At 46.3% G+C, this 24,341-nt stretch overlaps 1 protein-coding gene across 26 annotated transcripts in view; it reads right to left on the bottom strand.

Moving 5' to 3' along the window:
• The window catches only part of PTK2 (protein tyrosine kinase 2), a 193,353-nt gene that overhangs the window by 119,403 nt on the left and 49,609 nt on the right, over positions 1-24,341 (bottom strand). For 16 of the 26 annotated variants that reach the window (XM_044928884.2, XM_025264807.3, XM_025264804.3 and 13 more), the window contains 2 exons: positions 13,990-14,109; positions 10,580-10,806 (listed from right to left, as the gene is read on the bottom strand). In XM_044928884.2, coding sequence (XP_044784819.2) covers positions 10,580-10,774 — 195 coding nt within the window. In that variant the 5' untranslated portion in view covers positions 10,775-10,806; positions 13,990-14,109. Of the gene's footprint in view, positions 1-10,579; positions 10,807-13,989; positions 14,110-23,878; positions 24,195-24,341 lie in introns of those variants that run through there. The other 10 variants (XM_044928888.2, XM_044928882.2, XM_044928881.2 and 7 more) reach the window with 3 other exon arrangements.

Raw genomic sequence — 24,341 nt, forward strand, 5'->3', positions numbered from 1 at the left:
TTTTTTCACACACAGTATTTTTATGAACACAGAAAAGTGTTTTTAAAACCACAAGAAGAGGCACTGCCCCTTTCTTTACTGATTTCTGCAGCTCCACCACTGCATCACCCCAACTCATCCACCCACATGGGCCACCCCTTGGGGGGCTTCCTAAGAATGAGACCTGGGGAGGGTTATACTTTCCAAACCAACAGTATTGCTGAGAACAAGCTGCAACCTTAGTATCATTTTTTTTTTTTTAAATACACATTTAGGAATACATAATTAAAGTCATGTTTCTGATAACATGGATGACATATAAGAAGCTACCTCAAGTTGAGGCTAACCATCTGCTCTCTACTGGTTAATATACAGCAATCTCCAAGAGCCCCCAACCTAATGCTTCCAACATGTATGTCCATGAGTTCAGAGGAGATGAGGGGCAACCTCTGAAGGAGGGCATCAGAGAAGGCTCCCTAGAGAAGATGGCATTTATCCCAAGCTGTGGCAAGGTGCTCTCAGAGGTGTGGCAGTCATGTGTACACGTCTGTAAGTGGGCAGCACACATGGGAAGACCCACTTGGGAATACGACGGAAACCACACCCCGTCCTTCCATGAGGGCGTGTGAATCACAGTCCACTGCAGTCTGCTCAATCTTTTAGGCCATTAATAAGTTTTCTTAAATGATGCAGATATTAACAAGAAAATGTCTATTAAGAAAAATCAGTACTGTCTACTAGAGAAAGCACTGGTTTCTAACAATTAGCAATTAACTGAAGTTATATAACTTACAATGTAAAAGTTCTGCGCACACTAGTATTTCTTTTCTGTGACACAATGCTGTTGATAAAACAATTAAGGGTGTTCCCAACCCTACCCCAAAGAAGAGATAAACAATAACGTGTCCTGTATACAAAATTGTCAGGGACCCAGGGAGTCCACACCACGGACAGGGTGTGCGCCGTGTTCCCACGCCTGCCAACCACCCTGGTGGACTCCTCAGTCCCCAGCACAAGGCTGTGTATGCAGCCCAGGAGGGGCGGGGGGATGACGAAGAGAAAGGACCCGGCTGGAAGAGCCATCCACAGCTTCAGAAGAAGATGAACTCTCACTGGATCTATAGCCTACGGAACTCAAGCAGGGGGACTGAAAGTGAAAATCGCATCCAACTCCTTGCGACTCCGTGGACCATATGTTCCAAGGAATTCTCCAGGCCAGAATACTGGAGTGGGTAGCCTATCCCTTCTCCAGGGGATCTTCCCGATCCAGGAATCAAACCGGGGGCTCCTGCATTGCAGGTGGATTCTTTACCAGATGAGCCACCAGGGAAGGGGGACTGGGATGAGCATAAAGCATCCCTCTGGCTTCTGGATTCAGGGCCGCAGAGAATTCAGTGCAGGCTGAGCACTACCAGAGGGCGTCCTGAGGGGCATTGGGGGAACTGGGAGGACAGAACCCAGATCCAGCCCCAAGCTCGCCTGCAAACCTGTGCTCTGGCGTGTGAGCTCTGTCTACAGGAAGGAACATCTTTTTCCGCTAATTCTCTGAAAGGCAACTTGTGCAGCCTCTCCTTGCCAACATCCAAATCCCTGGGGGGCAAAAGACAGGAGCTGGTGCCTCTTTCAAGCTCCCACAAAAGTGCCTTTGTCTCCTGCTGCTGCTCTGCCAGCTCACTACCGAGAGCACACAGACTCGCGTCACCCGGCCGTCGCCCCTCGACTCTACGTCCCCCAGCGGCAACAGCTCCAGGGCAGCCCTGCTCCTGCGAGGGCTCCGCACCACACCTGCGCCCTCGTCCTGTTGCTGTGCTCCTGGTCAGGCAATCCCTCCACGCCCAGATGCAGGGGGTTAAGGCAGGGTGCAAACCATTCCTCACACTCGTGCTTGCCGTCGACACCCCAGGAGGAACCCCACCTTCCCTGGGTGTCTGCCCTGGTGACCTCTCGCACAGGTTACCCTCATGTCTCTGACTCATGCACACACACTGGAGCCCACCTGCAGAGAAGCGGTGTAAATTACAGGGATTTGGTCCAAAAACTGTGGTGCTGACTAGGGGGGAAAGTAGGTTCCTAGTCTTGAAGTCTTAATGGAACAGACAGTATTTCTGTCAGTTCACTTGATCACACTGCCAAAAGACACCAGAATAATTTTAAGCCTAGGCTTGTGTAACCAGAGTCCCCAGACTGTAGGATCTGGTACCTAAGGCTGATCCTACAGTTAGCAATTTCACTCTCCACTAAAAAAAAAAAAAAAAAAAAAGAGCAACACAGACACTTCCTTTTATTTCACTTTTTGCTTCCCATTATGCTTGCATATTGATTTCGGTTCTACTTCTCATTCTCCAGGACTCTCAGAAATGTCACTTCTCGTTCCATAGGGGCAGCAGCCAAGACTGTGAGTCTAATAGGAGGTACTTAAATATTTGATGCTGAATGCACGTAAGTACTCAGTAACAAGTAATTCTGAGAACCAACGATTTGGTCTGGATAACTGAACAACTTGAGAACTAAATATTCAACCACCACCATATCCACCACACACACACACAAGTCAGTATATGTGTGTATGATTTCTGGAATACGTACCTTTAGGGAAGGCACTGTCTCTGGAGCACTGACAGGATGAGGGCTTTTAATATGCCACTCATGGGATCCAAATTAAATTTCTCATCCTGGCTTTAAAGGCTCATGATAAACTAGTCCTACAATACACAGAACAATACTTAGCTACTCTGTAGCCTCTGTTGACTCATTTATATCACAGCCCAGGCCTTGGAAACACATTAAGTTTTCCTGACTGAATTCTCATGTTAGATATTCACAGGGTTCTTCCCAAATTTGAAAATAAAAGAAGCCAGTGTCTGTATGGTGCTCACATCTCATCACGAACACAGCAATTCAGCCATTTTACTACTGGGGGAGGGTTATTTTCTTTTTTAGCTTCCCTGTTTTGGGGCAAAATGGGGATGGAAGTGCAGGTAATCCTGCCACAAGCACCGTTCCAGCTGTGGCCACACACATGTACAAGTGCTGCTTAGAAACAGATGCACGGGGTCAAGGGCTAGTGACAGTGTGATATTTTGGTAAGTGCAGCCAAACTGCACACCAACAGCATTATACCAGCTGCGACTGACAACATTACAGACTGTGCTTCATCTGACGCCAACACTGACCTTAAAATGCTTATCAATTCATCTGTCAACAGACATCCAGGTTGCTTCCATGTTCTAGCTTTTATAAATAGCGCTGCAATGAACAATGGGATACATGTGACTCTTTCCATTTTGGTTTCCTCAGGGTATACGCCTAGGAGTGGGATTGCTAGGTCATATGGTAGTTTTATTCCTAGTTTTTTAAGGAATCTCCATACCATCTTCCATAGTGGCTGTATTAATTTACATGCCCACCAACAGTGCATGAGCGTTCCCTTTTCTCCACACCCTCTCCAGCATTTGTTGCTTGTAGACTTTTTGATGAGGGCCATTCTGACTGGTGTGAGGTGATATCCTATCGTGGTTTTGCTTTGCATGTCTCTAACAACGAGCGATGCTGAGCATCTTTCCATGTGTTTGTTAGCCATCTGTATGTCTTCTTTGGAGAAATGTCTGTTTAGTTCTTTTTCCCACTTTTTGATTGGGTTGTTTGTTTTCTAGCATTGAGTTATATGTGCATTTTGGAAATTAATCCTTTGTCAGTTGTTTCATTTGCTATTATTTTCTCCCATTCTGAGGGTTGTCTTTTCACCTTGCTTATAGTTTCCTTTGCTGGACAAAAGCTTTTAAGTTTAGTCAGGTCCCACTTGTTTACTTTTGTTTTTATTTCTGTTACTCTAGAAAGTGGGTCATATAAAAAGGAATGCATTTGAGTCAGTTCTGATGAGGTAGATGAACCTAGAACCTATTATACAGAGTGAAGTGAGTCAGAAAGAGAAAGATAAATATCATTTTCTAATGCACATATACAGAATATAGAAAAATGGTACTGAAGAATTTATTTACAGGGAGATTCAGCAATGGAGATACAGACATAGAGAATAGACTTACAGACATGGAGAGAGAGGAGGAGAGGGTGAGATGTATGGAAAGAGTAACATGGAAACTTACATTACCATATGTAAAATAGACAGCCAACGGGAATTTGCTGTATGGCTCGGGAAACTCAAACAGGGACTCTGTATCAACCTAGAGGGGTGGGATGGGGAGGGAGATGGGAGGGAGGTTCAAAAGGGAGGGGATATATGTATACCAATGGCTGATTCATGTCGAGGTTTGACAGAAAACAGGAAAATTCTGTAAAGCAATTATCCTTCGACAAAAAAAGAAAAAGAAAAAAGAAATTCAGGAAGGCAAGGGTGTAGTGTGAAAATGAGAGAAGAGACAGATTCTGCCCGAGAAGCAAGAGGAAAGAGAAATGCCCAGGTACACATTTTAGAAAAATCACTCTGGCTCTAGAGAGGAGAAATAGCTAAAAAATCAAGTTAAGGACACCTAATAAAAATAATTACAGTATTTTAAGGGGAAAAAGTGGTGGTTTGAATAAGGGGACTAGACACAAAAATGGATAGAAATAAATGTACTTTAAAAATATTTTGTAGGTAAAATAACCAAGATTTGGTGACCTTGAGAAGATATCCAATACGAGGAGAAAAGAGAAGGAGATTAATGCATTCTGCCTCAGATAGATAAGTAGATGTTTATGTCATTCAGTGAAACACAAACTCATGTGAAGCGGTTTGAAAACAGGACGGTAAAATGACAAGTACATTTTGATGGATTTCAGATTCAGCTTTTTAGAATATCCAAGTAGAAATGCCCAGTAAGCACTTGGCTATATGGGTCTGGAGTTCAGGAAAGTATGTTAACTGATTAATCACAGGGTAGGATCAGTATACTCTTATTAAGTAGGCTAAATCAGGGCATTTCTAGTCACTCACTCACTTAATAAGTATTCACTGATAGCTACTTGGTCTGAACATTCTTGCAGATTTGGGGTTCTGAGGAAGGCAGACACAGTATCCATCCTTATGAGGTTTGGAAACTGGAAACAGAAGGTAGGAACCAATGGCAGTGGCACCTGAAGCTATAACCACTTCAGGAAGCGGGCTGAATTTGGTAGTGGACAATCAGCAAACAGCATTATTATTTAACCACCATTTCCTTCAAACATACTCTGTAAAATTTCCCTTCTTTTGTTTTTTTTCTTTTACAACAGTGAACATCTTTGCTAGGTCCTGTGGCTTTTAATCATTTCCATTTATATAAGGAATTACACTCCTTTAAGTCATATATGGAGACTTTTTCTGTAATTCTGTAAGTGTATTGTATTATGAATCTAACCTAAACAGTGTCTCCTTCTTATAGCAAATGATACTGAGAGAGAGAAAAAGAGAACACTGAAAAACTTAAAAAAAAAAAAAAAAGTTTAATTGGATGGACCAAGATTGGCAGGGTTGGCGGAGGTGGGGGGAGGGGGGTGTCTTCTTGTTAAATTTTTAATTTCCAAGGTTACTAACTAGTGAGATGAAGCTGTCATTCTGTTTTTTCTGGAAGTTCCTGTTAGGATTTGCTTGGTTCAACTTGGCCACTTATCATTTAGACAGTGCTCTGAAAGGAAGTGACCCTCTCCTTCCTTGGGTGGAGAGCACTCGTGCCTTCGCGTCCATTTACTCATGATGTGTGCCCCTGCCCTATTCATTCAGTGATCACCTCGAGAGCTAGGTGCTCTGGTCTGGTGCCAGTGATGCAACGATGGCAGGATGTGAGCTTGACCCTTGAAAGTCAAGAGCTGAGCAGAAGAACGTGACAATGAACAACACAGCAAGAGAATCCGTCTGTGAAGAAGGTGAGGCAGGGGACAAGAGAAAAGGGGTATCTGATGCGTTCAGCTCTCTCCTCATGGATAACCTGCAGCACTTTGCTGTTTATTAGAGGAGACATCTGAGGCCATGAGCATAATTCTCAACACTGCCCATCTCATCATTCCTATGAACAGCCAAGTACACTCATCAGGACGACGTGTCTTTTATTATGCCCAGGGGTCACTGTTCTCAGTGTGCTCTCCTTCAGATGCTCTTCACATTCAGGAAACCAACAGGTTCCTACCATCTTCTCTGACCACACCTGTACAGGTCGGAAGCTATCATCACTCAGTTAGCAAAACAAGATGCAGAAATCCAGCCCTGCTCTGGAGAAGGCAGCACATCTCCTGCCCTTGGTCCAGCAGCAGACGCGGGGCCCTCCTAACGGTCCTCAGGACAAAGCAGGCACTTCTGTTTTCATGATCTACAGTCACCCTCAGTTCCTCGTTGCTGCATAACAAATGGCCACAAACTCAGGGACTGAACTAACACAAGTGTGTGACTGTCCAGCTGTGCAGATCACAAGTCTGAAGTGGCTGTCACTGAACTAAGACAAGGCATCAGCAAGGATGTGCTGTGTTCTGGAAGGTCCGGGACAGGTGACAAGGAGCCAATCCCATAGGTCCCTGGGGGCCCCTGAAGAACGGGGAGCTCCTGGGGCTTTTGAGCAGATTACTGACGAGAAGACCAAAGACTGGCACATGAGAGAAAGACAGGAAGCAGGAAGTAAAAGGGGTGGTGCCAGGACAGAAGGCCGCAAGGCAGAGCGGGAGAGGAGCAGGCGGGGGGCTCCTTTAGGGCTGGCGTTCACTCTAGAGAGGAAGGTGTGGAAGGCTGCGAGTGGAGGAGTGATGTGCTCTGGCTCTCGTGTGAACAGGATGGCTCAGGTGGCCGGGCTGTGAATAGACGGGGCAGGGACAACGGGGAAGGTGAGCGTCAGTCAGGAGACCGCAGGGCTCCAAGAGAGGTGTGCAGGGGAGGCCCTGGGAGGTGTGGGTTCCAGGTACGTATAAAAACAACATGGACAGGACAAGCTAACATACTGGACGCTGGGTGTGAGCAAAGGCAGTGAAAGACGCTGCACGGGGCCTACTTACCTAAAAGAAGGGGAAACCCTTCATCTGAAGCAGTGGATGGCTCTTCTGGAGGAAGAAAAGTGAAGACAGAGAAGAGAGGCAGAGACACAGTGTGGGAGCGTCAGGTCTTCAACTGAAGATGAGACCAACCAGAACGGGGTGCCATGTGGACTAAGCAAAGCACAGGATGGAACCACGGCCAGGGCTGTAAGGACTGACAAAGACCTAAGAGGCCAGGAGGGGCTGGCAGGTTGGGCCTGGGCCAGCCTCTGGCATTCACTATAGGACTTCCTTCCGGGTCCACATCTCTTCGCGCTCCAATATGTCATTTACTTGAGTTTTCAAAGACAGCCTACAGAATGAACTTTCCATGTCCTTATTGCTCTTATAGACACCTTCATCCCACATGTTGGTGGCTGACAATGTACCCGGTTTAGACTTCAGAGACACAAGGTGTTTCCCCCAGGGCCTCTGAAGACCCTGTTTCAGTGCTACCCTGCAGCTGGCATCGCTGATAACGGTCTGATGTAAACACCGCCCTTCTTCCTAAGTAGGAGACTTCTCTGGTAGAACCTGCATCTTCTCCATACACTAACCTTGGCTCTTCTGCACTGACCCCAAACTTATCTCCAGAGCTGCCTGGAACATGGCGCTGACACTGGCCTATGGGCAAGAGAAGCGATGTTTGTGACCATGAGCTTCTGATTACTCGGGTGGGACACACGAGCCTGTTCCCCGGTTTAGGAGTCACAACTGGATTTACGACCTGCACCTGATGTTGGCAGCACGTGGCCACAGGCGAGGCTGGTTATGGAGACGGAGCGTGCCCGTGTGCCCATCTCACAGACCCCACCTCCTCACACCCAGGAGCTGCACACGTGGCTGGTGACGGCCGGGAGTCAAGGCCACGAGGCCCAGGCCTGTGATGTCCACAGCCCTTCAATGAGCACAGTTCTCCTACTACACCTGCTCTATACACTCCACCTATTCACAGCGGAAGCCTGTGAATCCTGTCAGCAACCACTATACTGTTAGTGTGTAATTAGCACATATATGTAATGGGAGTAAAATTTGTTAATTAAAGAACTGAAAACTTCTTTAATGAATTATAACAAGAATCCTGAGTTTTCCTGGTAAAAAGGAATCTGCAGAGGTTTTGGTTCTCCTGAGTCAAGCAGCCTCTCAGAAAACTACTTTCTACGGAGCATAGCTGTCCAGCAGGGACATAACACAGGCCACGTACACCATTTAAAAATTTCTAATGGCCGCATTAAAAAACTGCAAAAAGGTACAAGTGAATTTAATTTTAATGATACATTTCCTTTAACCTAGTATGCCAAGAACAAAACTAACAGATAACTGATGAGATATTTTCCATTCCTTTTTCATATTAAATCTCTGAAACCTAGGGTTTATTTTTACTTTGTTGTTGTTGTTCAGTCGCTAAGTTTGTCCAACTCTCTGTCACCCCATGGACTGCAGCACACCAGGCTCCCCTGTCCTTCACTATCTCCCAGAACTTGTACAAACTCATGTCCATTGAGTCACTGATGCAATCTAACCATCTCATCCTCTGCTACCTCCTTCTCCTCCTGCCTTCAATCTTTCCCAGCATCATGGTCTTTTTCTACTGAGTCGGCTCTTCGCATCAGGTGGCCAAAGTATTGCAGTTTCAGCTTCAGTCCTTTCCAATACACTTAGAAAACATCAAGTCAGACTAGCTACACTCAAGTATTCAGTAGTGGCACACAGCTTCCACATCGGGCAGTGCAGCAACAGGGTCTGAGACTCAATCTAATTACTAAGCAACTCTAGATAACGATAAGCTATCTCCTTTCAGAAAATGGTTGGCCTTCAGATCCATCTTAATTTACATGAAAATCCTGCATTTTCAGATGTTACAGCACTAGATAAAAGTGGGTTATGAGTAATTCCCACCTGCCATCACATTGATCCAGTATCATGTGGATTTCATGCTATTCCCGGGGAGGGCTGGGGTCAATCCATGCCAATCGAGGTTTCTCTGCCTCATGCTGAAAATCAATCACCAACTGCTAAGACTTGCTAAATTCTAAACACTGATCAATTACTGTGAAGTAGAACAACTTGCTCTTTGGCCTCACAGATGTGCTAATATTGATCTTCACAGAAGTCTGAGAAATATGTTCTCATAACTTATGTGTTTCTATCTGATTTAAATTTTTCTTCACAATACGAATGTTTCGATGCTGGTCAGGTTCTAACACCGGCTAAAGGCTGACACGTGCCCAGTGATCACTGGTTCTTTCCACGGTATAATCCTCTCATGTGTAGCACGCATATTAAAACCACAGCACATCTGTCACAGAGCCTTCCCAAAGTGAAACTCCTGATACAAGAAACTCTTAACATCTCCTAAATGTCTTGGGAAATTCATAACCTTTGAAAGGCTCCCCTCCTGCACAATATTCTGAAATCTATTAAGGTTGATGCAACGGTTTAAAGAATTTCCTCTCTTGTATCTGAAATTTATACAACTACAAAATGCCCTAACATATGCCTTCCCATAGACGTTACATTTACAAGGTTTCCTCTCCAGAGACTGCATTTATAAAGTTAAATATGAAACAGAGCTATAGATAAACTAGAAAAAGTCAGCAAGTATCGTAAAACGTTTGTGAAAAGAGACTATTTCAAGCACAGCACACGGGTAGATACTGACGCCTCCTTCAGTCCTAAGTGAATGACTCTTAATAACCCACCTGAGTGTCAGTATTACAGCACCACAGATGGAACAACATCACATAGAGTTTACATGTAACACAGAGCCTTAAGTCTAAATTCTACCACTTCCTTTGTTGTGCTTAAAAATAGTTAAGGCGTGTAAGTTAACGAGTAGTAAATTAATCTCGTTATAATAAAAGGGAAGGAGTATATCTGATGGTCCTCCTCACTGGATGCTTGTCCTCCTGAAAGATGAATATGGACTAAGCAGAGGAGCAGCAGGGAGGAGGGGCTTCCTCAACACTGGATCAAATAAACATCCTGACAGCTTGCATTCCGAACTCGGTTTCCTGAGTCTGGTGCTCACTCCTTCCTCTCAGCCACCTCTGCCTACGCAGTGCTGCCCCACAGCTCTTCACCACCCACTCTCACCAGCGCCCGGAGGGAGCTCATCCAGCGACTCCCACGTTCACATGCAGTGACGCCCCGTGGGCCCGGCCCCCGGGACCCACCCACCACAGACTGGAGGCTATCCAAGGCAGGGTCTTTCACATCCCCAGAACCTCGTCAGGCGTGTGTATACAGGAGACATTTGTTTTTTAAGAATCTGTCCTATCTGGAATCGTGCAAAGAGATTCAAAATTACACTTTCTAGAAAACAATTTATTTCAACAGAATTAGAGGCTATTTTAATTGTTTTGTTTCCTTACGCACTTCAAAAATTTTTTTCTAAAAAACAGGAAAGAAAAGTCAATGGCATTATATATGATGCAGTTATTTTTCTAAGAAATTTTACATAAATTAAAACTCTAGTCAGTCACATATTAACTCAGTAAGTACTATAGAGAAAAGCTAGCATCGCTGATATATTGGAATAACAATTATTACCCTGCCTTTTCGGTGTGTGCCATTAACATTTAGCCTAAACACACACTGAGGGTGTATCCCAGGAAAACATACTCACCCTGACGTCGGTTGCATCTCCATGCCTGATAATACTGGCCCAAGTGGTTGGCTCACTGTTGCTTTCAAAATAATGAAAGACCTTTAATACTCGCTCCATGGCCCCAGGAGAACGCTCCACACCAGTTCCCAGGTGAGTCTTGGTACTTGAACTCGGCGTGTGATTCAAGTTTGGGTCAAGGTAAGCAGCAGCCATTATTTTGCTAGATGCTAGGTATCTGTCATATTCTGGAAAAGAAAATAAGTTTTATCAGTGTACAATATTTGAAATCTACTGGTTAAAACGGATTTTAGTGATACACTAATGTAACAACACTGTTCTTTGCGCTCTCCCTATGACGTGTTGTGTGCAGGTGAGCCTGAGACGACCTGAGACCTGCACCTGGATAATCACTCTTTCCCACCACCAGCCCCTTCCCACCACTCCCCCCACCTCCACCCAGAGCAGCACCTGATTCACAGCAGCATAATAAATATTTGTTAAACAAATTACTTCAAGTCTGGGAACCTTATTTCACCTCTGTTCAAAACTTGCTGTTATCTATAAACAAAGTAACACCACCACCCCCTTTAAACCACAGACTCTAAATCTGTCAGAAATATCTCATAGGAAAGCAAAAGGTGTTAATTTTACTGCCTATTTTCAAAATCTTTTATTTTAGTGATCTCTTTTGCTCCCCAAATTAGACAGTAAGGATGAATAAATATAGTATCAATTGCTTCCTGAAAAGAAACATTCCATCTTTGGAGTGGTCAGAAGAAATGATACACTAGTGATAAAAAATCACTACAGCTGACCCTTTAATAAGGCAAGTTTGAACTGCCCAGGTCCACTTCTATGCAGATCTTTTTCAATAGTAAATAAACACTACAGATCTACACAATCCCTGGTTGGCTGAATCCCCAGAAGTGGAACCGCAGGTGCAGAGGAGCCCTCGCACAGGGGGCTGAGCACAAGTTACACGCGGACTTTCCCTGCACGAGGGCTGGCACCCTTACCCTACGCTGCTCCCGGGTCAGCAAGATGCGTGATAGGGAGCATGTCAGGGAGGTGCTAAACCAGAAACAATGCACAATCCAGATACCCCTGTGGCCAAAACTCAATGGCAAAATCCTAAACCTCTAAAAAGTAGGTCTAAAGTTTTTTAGAGGATAAACCGTTGTGATGTTACCATGATAGAAGCTGCTTTCCATCACAGAATGTGGTTCTGCTTTATCAATTCAAGCTTTGACTTGCTTGTCAAAATTCCATTTGTGCTATAAACTCTCAAACTGGCCAACACCTCCACCTTATCAAGCCTTCCTTGGCCTTTCTGGACAGTCCATGTGCAAGTCTGTTCACCACCAGCCACCCTTACTGCTGGTGTTCCTATCTGTCTTTCTGCAGGACTGAGGCTTCAGAGAGCCTGGCATGTGGGTTGGTCAGTCTGTGGGATGGTGTCCACTAAGGAAAGAGAAGTCCTAAGTGCTGTTCTCTGCTATACTGACTCCTCTGCTTCCAAACAATTAAGAGAATTCTCTGCTGTGTGTGTGGTTCTCTACTTGGTTTTGGCCCATGGCTGAAGACGTACAACTGGGGCTGCCAACTCTCTGTCTCTAAGTGAGAAGAGCCTTCGCCCTCCTTCACCAGAGAGGTGGGCTCCAACTGGAGTTCGTAGCTGCAGCCCTCTGCAATCTGTGGCTGGCTGCATTTTTTAGACCTTTTCAAGATTAACCTGTTACAGGCACCTGTAACTGGTTAATATCTTTTGAATATCTTTTTCAAAAAACTATCAAAGAAGAGGAAATGAAAAGGTTTTTAAAGTTGGCTTACTTGTGTAATTTAGACCCCTATTCTTCAAACCATCAGTGGTAAATGACCAGCTTTGTTTTCATTTCCAACTTGTCACAAACCAATACTTTGTAAAATACAATGGGGAGGAATTTCTAGAAAAATGAAATTTAAAAATAGAAGACATACAAAAGCCAAGCACAAAACTTCCATCATTAGAGTCAGTGAACATAAAACTACCATCCAGTTGCTATGGTTTCCAGACGCCTGTGCTTGGCCTACACTGTGGACAGTCCCAGCAGAGCCCCGCCTGTGGGCCACCATCGGTCGAGGCCCCACTCAGGCACCAGGCTGCCTGGGGCAGCAAGAAGCCAGCGCCCACTGGACTAGGAAACGGGAAAGCGGACGGCCTGTCAGTGGCGGCTGCCGACCTTCCAGCTTCAGGACTCCCTTTCACTCACACACTAACTTCTTTCTTGGGAGAACCAAGGCAATCCCAAGGTAGGTAGGTGTGAGGACACAGGAGCTGACAAGCCTTGGCACTGACCCCAAGGCTCACTGCACAATCCAATATGAACGCTCCGTGAGACAGCACATTAGAAAAAGGAAGAAAAGGACGAGGACCACAACAAGAGTCTTACTCCGGAGCCGCCTGGCTTATATTCACTGTACATACTAAGATCCCACCAAGAGAGTAATCTCAGTAAGCTTGTGATGAGCTGGCCCTTTAATAAAGCTGGAGATGCTTGCCAAATTATGAGAAGCAAAGAACGCAAATTGCTACAGCTAAATTTTTTTTTTAATTAATGACATCAACTAGCTTGAAAAGTTTTAAGAATTTGATAATAACCCTAAAGTAAATCCTTAAACAACCTAGACAAGTGTGAAAGTTTTCTCCTTAATTTTGTTCTTTCACCCATGATTTGGGTTTATTTTCTCATAAAATGACTAACCTGGGTATCCTAAATGTCCCACAGTGATTTTACTAGACAGAGAAGCTAACATTATTTAAATGTTTGATATTGTTACATGGAAGGATATATATGAAACTCCAATACTTTGGCCACCTAATGCGAAGAAATGACTCATTGGAAAAGACCCTGATGCTGGGAAAGATTGAAGGCAGGAGGAGAAGGGGACGACGGAGGATGAGATGGTTGGATGGCATCACTGACTCAATGGACATGAGTTTGAGCAAGCTCTGGGAGTTGGTGATGGACAGGGAAGCCTGGCGTGCTGCAGTCCGTGGGGTCACAAAGAGTCGGACACAAGTGAGCGACTGGACCGAACAGAACTTGGTATTATAATGTCAGTGTGTTACAGTGTGTATTTTCAAACTCACCCCTTTCCCAGTGCTCTTCTTCCAGTGTGACTCTGACACCTCTTTCAAGAGGCATAGTCTATGTTCCTTCCCCTCAGACTTGAACTGGCTTAAGACTAGGCTAAGATACACCCTAAGCTAGGTCATTAAAGGCAACACCAAAAAAAAAAAGGAAAGAAGGGACCGAGGTTCCCACAGTGGCCCTGGGATGCTCACTCACAAAGTCCACCACCACACTAGACAGAAGTTCAAGCAACCCAAGACCAGAGCTCCAAGAGCCACAGCTCCAGCTGAGCTTCCCACTGATGGGTGGCATCACCTCTGGAAAACGGAGACAGAGCCAACTCGAAAGACCCACGGACTCCCAGCTGTGCTGCCGCAGACAACACCACACAGTAGAGCTGAGCCGGCCCCGCCGAGCCCTGCGCAGACTGCAGACCTGAACAGAACAAAAAGCTCACGTCATCTGAAGCCATCACGTGTCAGATGTCTTGTTTTCGGCAACAGACAAGTGATACGGTGTATGTTCAACTAACGTATGCAGCAGTGATTCTTCCTTCACCTGGAAGTGTGGGACATAAAACGACAACCAGAATGCTTGCCTCCTTCTTTGCACTGTTAAATTAAAGATACAGAGTGAGCATCTTTTCAGTGCCTGGACAAATCTCACATGCCTTCCTAGGTTTGGGTCACTTTCCTTCTACATTTTATTCTTTGTAATTTCAATGTCATGAAACACCTGAGCGTTTCTCTAATGCAAACTTTTTGCCATGTCACTTCCTCAGTGACATCTGTTCCTGTCACAATTATTTTCTTCACTTAAGTCAATAAGACATAAAAGACACCTACCTTTACTAAGTTCTTTTGGCTGCAAATCCAGAACGTGTGGCTCAAAAGCAAAGTCAACATTCCTAGAGTTGGCTATTTTTTCTGTAACTTCATGTATGTTCGATTAGAGTTCTACAAAGTTATTTCCACCAGGTAGTTAAAAGTTTTTGCCATACTGTGTACTTAATTTCTAAGATCCCTGATTAGTTAGAAACCTTAAAAGTAACTGAATATTGGAGACTTAAAAAAAAAATCCTAAGGAAATGAAGAATGGCAAAATATAACATATATGTAAAACCCAAATTAATAGAGTGCTGATAAGATAAATGTATTTCAGATTGAAAATTAAGAGCATTCAGAGTATGATAACCTATTTGTTTATATTTTAACTGGGACCTGTCGTGGTGACAGAAATCAACTCAGGTTTCCTTTCCGGGGGCACCGACTGCAAGGGGCCAGAAGGGAGGCTGCGGGGAGCTGATAACCTTCCAACACAGATTCGGAAGGGGGCAGAAAACCTGGGCCAGGCTATGTAGGATTTATGTACTTTACTGTATGGATGCTGTAACTTCAATTACACATCTTTATTTACAAATATGAGAACAAAAAAGGTTTGTCAGAAGACTCTTATCCAACAACTGACCAAAAGAAACATGCAGTGCCAAAGCACACTAGTTAAAATTAATTGCTCGAGCCACAGTTACAAATCCAGCACAGAAGCAATTCACATGGACACATTTTATAAATGCCAAGTGTTCTCGATATCTGCATTTCTGCCTCTGCCACTCTCTTATTGGCACATGCATGTGCTATTTTGAAAAACAAGTAAAATATGTGATGTTTGCAAATATGAAAATACTCATTTACCATCTTTTTATGAAAGGAGTTTTTAACTGCATTTATGATATATGGCCCTACATATACACATGTACGCATACTCAAGACAGATGTCTTTAAGACTCTATTGAAAAATATGGGACACTATCGCCAAAAAATGCAAAGATACTTATAAGCACAAATTTTTACACGTGGCTGCAAAATTCATTTTTCCTTAAAACTGACACATGAAACCTAGCTCTAAGATTAACAGTCTAGCCAGTACCAACATTCATTACAAATAATTAAAATTGCCACTTACTGAGTGGCTCTACATGCAAGGCATAAACACACAGTCTCATTTAATTTCATTTTCACCACAACTGTTAGAGGCGCACAGTCCTAGCTCCATTAGCAGGTATAAAGTCTAAAATAAAAGTCACCATATTCCAGGAACACAAAGCTACTCAGTGGTTGGGTTGTGACTGTCTGAGACTGAAGCTCTGAAAAACTCTTTCAGTTCAGGTACACTGTAGGGGCCCATCAAGTGGCCTAACGACATTCCCTTCCCCTAAAATCCTAAAGCTCAGTGACACAGTCCACTACTCTCAGCAGGCACGGACACACAGCTCTTCACCACTGCGTCCCAACAACACTGGCAAGCACCGAATGTATACGATGGATCACACATGACAGGGACAATGTTGTGTGAAGCAGGACCCCGGCCTGCACAGGACTGTCAGGGAGAAAGCCTGTGAACTGCACTTCCTGTCGCAGGCACACGTCTGCCACAACTTCTCTGGTGACGACTGGCCATGGTGGAGTCACACGACAGGAGGAGGGCCATCTCCCCAACGCTGCCAGTGGCATTCCATAAGCAGCTACTGGGATGAAAAGAACGGACGGCAGTGTGGCTGGCTGGAGCGCTGGACAGAATGGGTGCCTGGGTGAACCTGTGCCACACGACACAACCCCCCGCAGGTCTCCTGGGAACAGCAACGCTGAGCCTGTCTCCCTGGAGCCAGGTGACTCCCAATTACCACTAAACACATTAAACATGAAAGACTTTCTCAAACACTTCTTTGTCACTAAATCTCCCAGATGAAAGAAACATGGTTAAAATGTTTTTCTGTACTATTTTATAATTAAAATACTTAATGATGTAAATTAAAGTAGAATTCATCAAAGCAGATGATCAAAATCAATGTAGAAAACATACATTAAATTATTCCTTCAGCACTTGTAAGTTCACGTCTAATACACCACATACAGCATCAAAAAGCTTCGCCTGTTTAGGAAAAGATTCCCTCAAGGAGTCCTTCACACAGCAGGACTGCCACGACCCGATCACCCCTCTCACACAGTTGACTCGTCTCTTTCGCACGGCAGCCCTACACGGTGGCGCCCATCAGTCACCTCACTTACATGTGTGGTCACTAAGGCACAGAGGTTAGGCAACTGCCCCAAGTCACACAGCTGCGAGTGTGCATGCTCACTTCCACACCAGATCCCAGCCGGTCCAGAGGCGAGCCACAGAGCCTCAGCACAGCACATAGAGGGTGTGCAAGCCCCTGCCCAAATGGACCCCACGCCAACCAGTATCACCATGCGATCCCTAGGCAAGTTCGGTCAGCTAGGTTGCCTGCATCAAAAGCACTGAGCTACCTTCTAATTTTATTTAGTGTATCATGTACTTTCCACCTACGAACTCGGCCTTCCCCGGCCCTGAATGTAATGCACTCTTCCAGGAACCCCTGACGAGAGGTCCTCTGAGAAAAGCCACCAAAAGCCACCACAGACAAATGCACTGAGCACATGCTGCTGGGGAGAGGCCAGGGAAAGGAAAGGCCCAGCTCAGACCTGGGACATGGTCGGGGTTCCTACACAAGGCGAGTTCCAAGCTGGGGTCCTGAGAGCGGGCATCAAAACCTAAACCTGACAAAAGACAAGGTGGCTAGTGTGGCGAGAGCACCCCGGGAGCCAACGCGAGGCCAGTGAGGCTTCAAATTCAATCAGCAGGGGAGCAGGACAAGGCCCGGTTGCAGAGGCAGGTTCAGAGCCTGGCCGGTGTTAGGATTTGCACCTGGGCAGGCATTCAAGTCTGTTCGGACCAATCTGACGGCTTCTGTTATAACCCAGACAGGACTGACTATGGCCTGAGACCAAAAATTTGAAAGCTATAAAAAAAATCCAGGAGGACAGGATTGATCAAACTGCATTTGTAAGACTGAAGGAGACAGCAGCCATTTTTCTGGCTTGGGCAGCTAAGTGGGAAGGTGATAGCATTCCACTGAGATAAGGAACACAAGAGGGGCAGACCTGTTTGTGGAGGGGGCTGGGCAGGAAGGAAAAGATCAATTCCGCTTGGTATTTGTTACTGGGAACAACAAGCCAGATGAAGGAGGCACTTCATGCCTCCGGTTACAGGAGGGAACCAGGGAGCCACGCGGGATGAGGGGCGGGCCACCACAGCTGCTCGCAGGCTGGGGAAAGGGGGCCTGACACACACGCCTCGGACATCGTGATGCAGGTTCTCTAAGCCTTCTAAAACACAAACAGATTTCCCAGCTGCACTCGTAAGGAAGAGGAGTGAACCTGCCTGGGGAAAACACTCCCGCTGGTGCGCTCTCTCGGGCGGGGGGATGTGGGCACTGGGCAAATCTAAACAGCATGAGGCAAGCACTCCCCGTCTAGAGCTGACCTGCTGTTCACAAATGAAGAGCGACTGTCCTAACATGCAGAGATTGATCTCGACTGTCTGATTTGAAACATGCTATTGTAAAGGCCACTCATGAGACTAGGGCCAGGGCTCAGAGGTTTACTTCAAGAATTATTCATGCTGCATTTGTGCCAAGATTGTTCTATGCACTTAAAAATGAAATCATTTAATCCTCATAATAACCTTCTATTCCCCACCTTCTGGATGTGGGAAGAGAGAAGCAATTTGCCCAAGCCCACAGGCCTGGTGAACAGGGCTCAACCAGGCAGGAGAGCTGCAGAGGCCAAGCCTTTGCTCAGCAAGGCCTGCCGCCCAGGGTGTGCTGAGTCTGCACCTTCGCTTGACAACTCGGTCACTAGCAGGCCGCAGCGCTGCCTGGCAACACAGCAACACACAGCCGAGCAGCCGTCCTCGCCCTCCGTCGCGGCCACCCCCATGCCAGCTCTGCCGAGAGCCAGCCGCAGGGGGCTGCTGCTCCTGCCTGCTCTCTCACTGCCAGCTGCCCCAGCCACTTGTTCCTGCCGGGCCCCTGTGGGCAAACGCAGGGGACACACCTCCCTGAGAGTAACGGGTTCTGCACAAACATTTACTGAGCCAACTTCTGCTGCTGCTGCTAAGTCGCTTCAGTTGTGTCTGACTCTGTGCGACCCCATGGACTGCAGCCTACCAGGCTCCTCTGTCCACGGGATTTTCCAGGCAAGAGTACTGGAGTGGGTTGGCATTGCCTTCTCCTCTAGTATGGATTAAAAAAGCCGTAACTCTAACCTGAAGAGCATTCAGCCTAGTTAGGACAGCTGCACACGCGCGCGCGCGCACACACACACACACTCTGTCTCACACATGTGGCTAATGACAGCTATAACAAGTATTATTTAAAAATTAATTGTAAACACTATTTTTAAAGATCAGTATCACTAACCATAAAGCCACTAAAAAGAACTCAGTAGTTATCTAGTTTTCAAAAACTCTGCACCACCCTTCTCAAGGCTTCTGGCCACCCAGACCTCAGCTGCTGCAGGCAGACAGTCACCTGCCCAGGAGGCTCCTGACCTCCTGAGTGAGGAGGCCAAGAGCAGGACAGACCGGTTCCCTCCTAGGTGTGCATTTCACCGCAGGGGGCAGGGGAGCATGCGCTGGTGAGGAGAGTGAAAGGGCAAGCGGGGGAGTGGCAGGAGGGTCCCATTTCACACAAGGTGGTCAAGGGGGTACACTCATGTCTTACTACCCAAACCAGGAGAACTGGCAGGGCTGGGGGTGGTGAGTGTTAAACGGATAAACCGGGGCACACACTTTCCCCACCTTGCCGAGAAGGGCGTATCTAAGCAAAAACCCCATGTCCTGCTAAAGCTCTAGAGCCACGTGTGGAGAAAATCCCGGGAAGAACGAGCGGCCCCTTCCCCAAACACAATGAGGATGAGTGAAGGGTCTGAATCCCCACTGGACCAGCCCGTGGGTGAGGGAAGCAGTGCCAGCAGGACTCTAAACAGGAGTGAAGAGGGGTCACGGCGATGCTCCGGTCAAGACATCAGAATCCTGGACACGGAACACACCCCTGCTCCTCACCGTCCCCTCCCTCCCTGCCCTCCCTGCAGCGGCAGAAACCTGTTACTGTCATGTTCCTGGTTTACCATAAACCCGCACACCAGACACACCTGCTCCCTGCGGGGGACACAAACAACTGCACCAACATTTACACAGTGAAGTCCCTACGAAGCGAGGAAAGGGACCAGCACCAGGGAGACACTCAGGGAATCGGAGCCGGGTGGCTGGGGCTTCACAGAGGGAACTGTGACTGGAGACGTGTCCCGGGAGGGGGACTCGCATCCACACCTGAGGAGTTCTAAGAACTGGCGGATGGCGCCCGAGGCAGAAAGACGGTGAGGGGCAGAGGCAGACAACGTGTGCCTCCCGTGGGGTGGGGTAAGGGGAGGACGGTGCCTGGGGAGGGGGCGACAAGGCCCGAGGCCCGGCCACGGAGCCCCAGGCTTCAGAGATAGGCAGAGAATTAGCAAGGAGAGCCCTCAGAGAAACAGGGTGCAGGGCAAGGCTTCCCTCCTCACCCCCTCCAATGGCCTTGCGCAGCTCAAACTACCATCAGTGGAGAAGCCCAGGCTCTCCAGAACACGCCCACATCATTCTCAGTGCCTCTGCGTGCGGATCCCTACAGCACGGAGGACCCTCCCCACCCTCTCGGCTGGAATCAAAGATGCCCCAGACTCTACCAGTTCAGGTTTCTTTTTCACTCAGCAAACAACTGCTGAGTGCTGTTAATATGTCCCACCTTGGAGAATCAAAAAATGAGACCCGAGCCTGGCTGCAAGAACCAGGTAACAGGAGACAAGCAACTAGGCAGAGCTGTGTGAGTCACCAGCGCTCACCTTGTGTGAGGGGCAGGGCCCAGCGAGAGACAGAGGGCCACACGCGGAGCAGAGGCCTGAAGGCTTCACGGGTGAAGAAGGAAAGTTCCAGCAGGAGCAGCAACAGCACAAGAGGCCAAGAAAGCCAGCCCAGCAGGGGCCTCTCAGAAAGCTAGGTGCACACAGAGCTGAGAGGCTGGGGCCTGCAGGAGCTGGGGAGGGGAAGAGAGGGCGGAGGAGAGGCGGGCAGGGCCTCCTGCAGGCGCAGGGTGGACGGGACCCACTGAGGTCAGTGTGCACTGGGGGCCGCTACATGGGGGCACTGCTCCCTGTGCTGGGCACTCAGAAACTCAGGTGTCCTCTGGAAAGCATCTGATTTCTTTGACTGTAAACATGTAGATATCTAGATAGTTACACTGTAACTATAAAATGGTTTATACACTTATATAAAAATATACTTTTAACCTGTCTCCCCCACAAGTCAATTAGCTCCTCAAGCTGTCAGACCACATGGCTGTGGTCCCACAGGCATGGCAGAGGACCAGGAGGTAATTCCCAGTGCAACCATCAGACCCTGGGAGCCGACCCAGACCCATCTGTTGAGAGAACTAGAATGCAGCACATGTGCTGCTACAAGAGGAAACGCAGAGACCAATTCACTGCTTTTGTTGAGCAACTTCTAAGGCAAGTGGATTAGCTGACTCTACATAGAATTTGCTCATTCATTAGGTAATATTTATTTATGCCAATTACTTGCCAAGCACAAAGAAACTTGATACAACCCCTGACTTTGTGAAGTTTACCAGCCAGCAAAAAGATCAAACAAGTGCAATACACTATGATTGATAACAGTAAACACAAGACCGAAGCAAAGACCCAGGAGGCAGCATCAGAGAGAAGCTGGTTTAGTGGAGACCTAAGGGTAGGCTGGAGCTGGCTGGGCAGAGGAGTGAGAGAAGAGGCAATGGCAGGTGCAGGAGGCACGAGAGCAAAGACTCTGGGCGTCCTGGGCGCTGAACAGTCAACAGAGACGATCGGCCAATGGCCCAGAGCTGGAGATGAGGGCAGAGCCAGACGAGGTGCCCTGCAGGCCAGGTGAAGGGGCTGCAGCTTCACCTCATTCTAGAGAGAAGCCACCAGGCAGTTTTAATAATAATACCAGATTTATGTTTCTACAAAATCCCTCCAGCAGGTATGTGAAGGCTGAACATGTGAGGACATAGGAAGACAGACAGGAAGCAACTTCCACAGCCCAGAGCGGGGGAAGGTGAGGAACCGTCAGCATAAAAAGATGGATCCCTTATACACGGAGGAAGGCATCAGAGAGGCACCCTGGGTCTGGTGGCATGATGAACTGAGTGGACAGAGCTTTGACACGTTTATTAGACAGAGGATCTGGGGAGGAACTGATTTCAGTGGCAACAAATAAGAAGTTCCTCTGTGGCTGGTATCAGATGCTTATGAAAAACATGTAGATATCAAGAGACAGCTGACCCCTGGACTCTGAGACATAGAAGAGAAGAAGGGTTATTCCCAGAGATGGACAGATGGATGTTTAAAATACTGATACAGAAAAAACATGATTTTAACCACAGGATCCAGAATCACACAAAGGAACTATTAATAGTATATTCAATTTCAATCTACCACTGCAAGACAGGTGTGGGGGGGAATCAACAGCACATTTGTTCCTGACGACCAAATCTGACACCTCTCAATCCTTCCTAGTCTTTCAACAAGACAAAACAAACAATGCACACATTGACAGAATCGAAGAACTTTCCAAGGAGGACTTTCTGTGCTTAGTAGCCTTGCAGCCAATTACACAGCACTGTGAACACTTAGAATTACTTCAATAGTCTGAATTCAAACTGTCTTCAAGCGTAGGAAATTACGACATAGTTGAACACAATTTATAACAACGTCTTCTTAAATATGTTAAAACATGTTAAAATACACTCTACCTCGGGTGCAATCTAAGGCGGGTTCCCTAACATTAACTTCATCAGTACAATAATGTTATTATAGAAAAGACTCCAGACTCTTTTAGGGATAAAGGTTTCAGTTCAAAGTACACAAATATGGGTCCTATTACTTTTAGCCTGTTCTAGTAAGGATCTTACACATCTTACATCTGGCCATGGCTGTTCTATGAAGTTAATGTGACCGATCAGAGCCAGTGTGAGCTTCAGGACATCCAACTGCAGACCGAGCTTTGGATACACAGTCTCTGGGTTTGAGGTCTGTCTTTATCTAAAAGTAGTGATTTTACACTTGAAAATAACCAATGCAGCCAATTCCTGCATAGGAACACTGTTGTCTGTATCACACAGCAAAAAATAATCGGGATGAACACCTACGGGTGAGAGAGTAAGGAGAGAAGGCAGAGGGGCCTGTCCTGAGACCACGCCTTCGCACTGATACCCATGGGGCCCTGGACTCGGTCCCAGGAGTGGACAGGGCACAACCCCCCCACCGCCCCCGCACCCCCGCGCTGTTAGAACCTGCTCTGCAATGATCCACCTGAGAAGACGCCTGTTCCCGCCCTACAGGCAGGCAGACCTGACCTCAACACCCTCTCTACCTTTTCCCTCTTGTGTATAGGTGAGCTCTTTTCTCACACCCACAGCCCATCTCTATCAGAATGATATTCCAATAAAAACACCTCTATTTATTTACTCTGCAGTCAGCAAACATAATGGAAAAATAACTGCCTGCAATCGACTGCTTTGGGACAAGCAAAAACACTATAATCTCTTCCAAAGTTCATACTTCTAGTAAGATATTTAGATTTTTTTTTCAATAATAAAATATTCATAGTAAAGTAAAGCAGCGTACCCATTTTGGTCTTATTCATATGTGAATTATATGCATTCTTCTAAACGTGTTCCTCAAACACGTGTTACAATGAAATGCTACATTTTGAGTTTTGATTTTTATATCACTGAAGCCTCTAACCACATTACAGGGGAAAGCTATTTATTCACAGCCCTGCCAATCCTTAGAGACAAGCCCACCTTGCAACAACAAGGAGTTTCCAAATAAATATACAATCTTTACAGTGAGTAAAGGAAACCAATTTTTGAAATAGGAAAATCTATGTTATTCCTTTTCCTATAGTCCTGTTCAAACTAAAAATTAGTGTCTATCCTTTAGAAACTTCCACATGGCAGAATGAATGAGGACATCTTGATTAAAACTCAAAATAAAACATGAAACTTGAAGAGACATAGGACAGGCTATAGAAAAAAAATATTTTACTCACTTAAATGCATTTTCATAAAAACAATTTTATTTACTATTTGAAATGCTCTCTAAATGGTTTTATGCAATAGTTGCAAACCCATACCAAATAATTTCCATTTTTCCTTAAATTTAACTGTAAATCTATTTGAAATAAGTCCTGACAAACTCTTATCCACCTTTTTAGTGCAAAAGCATGTATCTAAATAAAACTTAAACTGAACAGATCTTTAAGTTATTTATACCTTTAGCCCAACACACTGGAAACGGACTACAGCCACTCTTCTCCATAGACAGCGCCTGGGGTTCCAGGGCCCCTCGGCCCGCCACTCCCAACAACATAAGCTCAGTCCTAGAGAGACCGTGCCAGGAGTCCGCGCACCAAGCCCTGGGCCATCACTCCCACTGGACTTGCTTCGATCCGCATTCAAGACTAAGCTTCCCCTCTGCGCTCCTTTTTTCAGAGCTTGAGGCAAAATTTAGGAGGTGTTCCTTCTGTAATATTTTCCAGCAGCTTGAAGAATGCCTCTCAGTTATAGAATCTTCTCAAGCTTCCGCAATCTGAAACACAGACCGTCCTGGCCGGATTAAGCTCCTAAACAGAAAGAAACCAGCAAGTAACATGACCCCAAGGATCTCTGTTCCTAGATTCATTCAGGGAAGGAGGGCGAGAGGGCGGGGAGGAGGGGACAGGAGGAGGAGGAGGGA

This window comes from Bubalus bubalis, chromosome 15 (genome assembly GCF_019923935.1).
Source record: "Bubalus bubalis isolate 160015118507 breed Murrah chromosome 15, NDDB_SH_1, whole genome shotgun sequence".
NCBI classification, from domain to species: domain Eukaryota; kingdom Metazoa; phylum Chordata; class Mammalia; order Artiodactyla; family Bovidae; genus Bubalus; species Bubalus bubalis.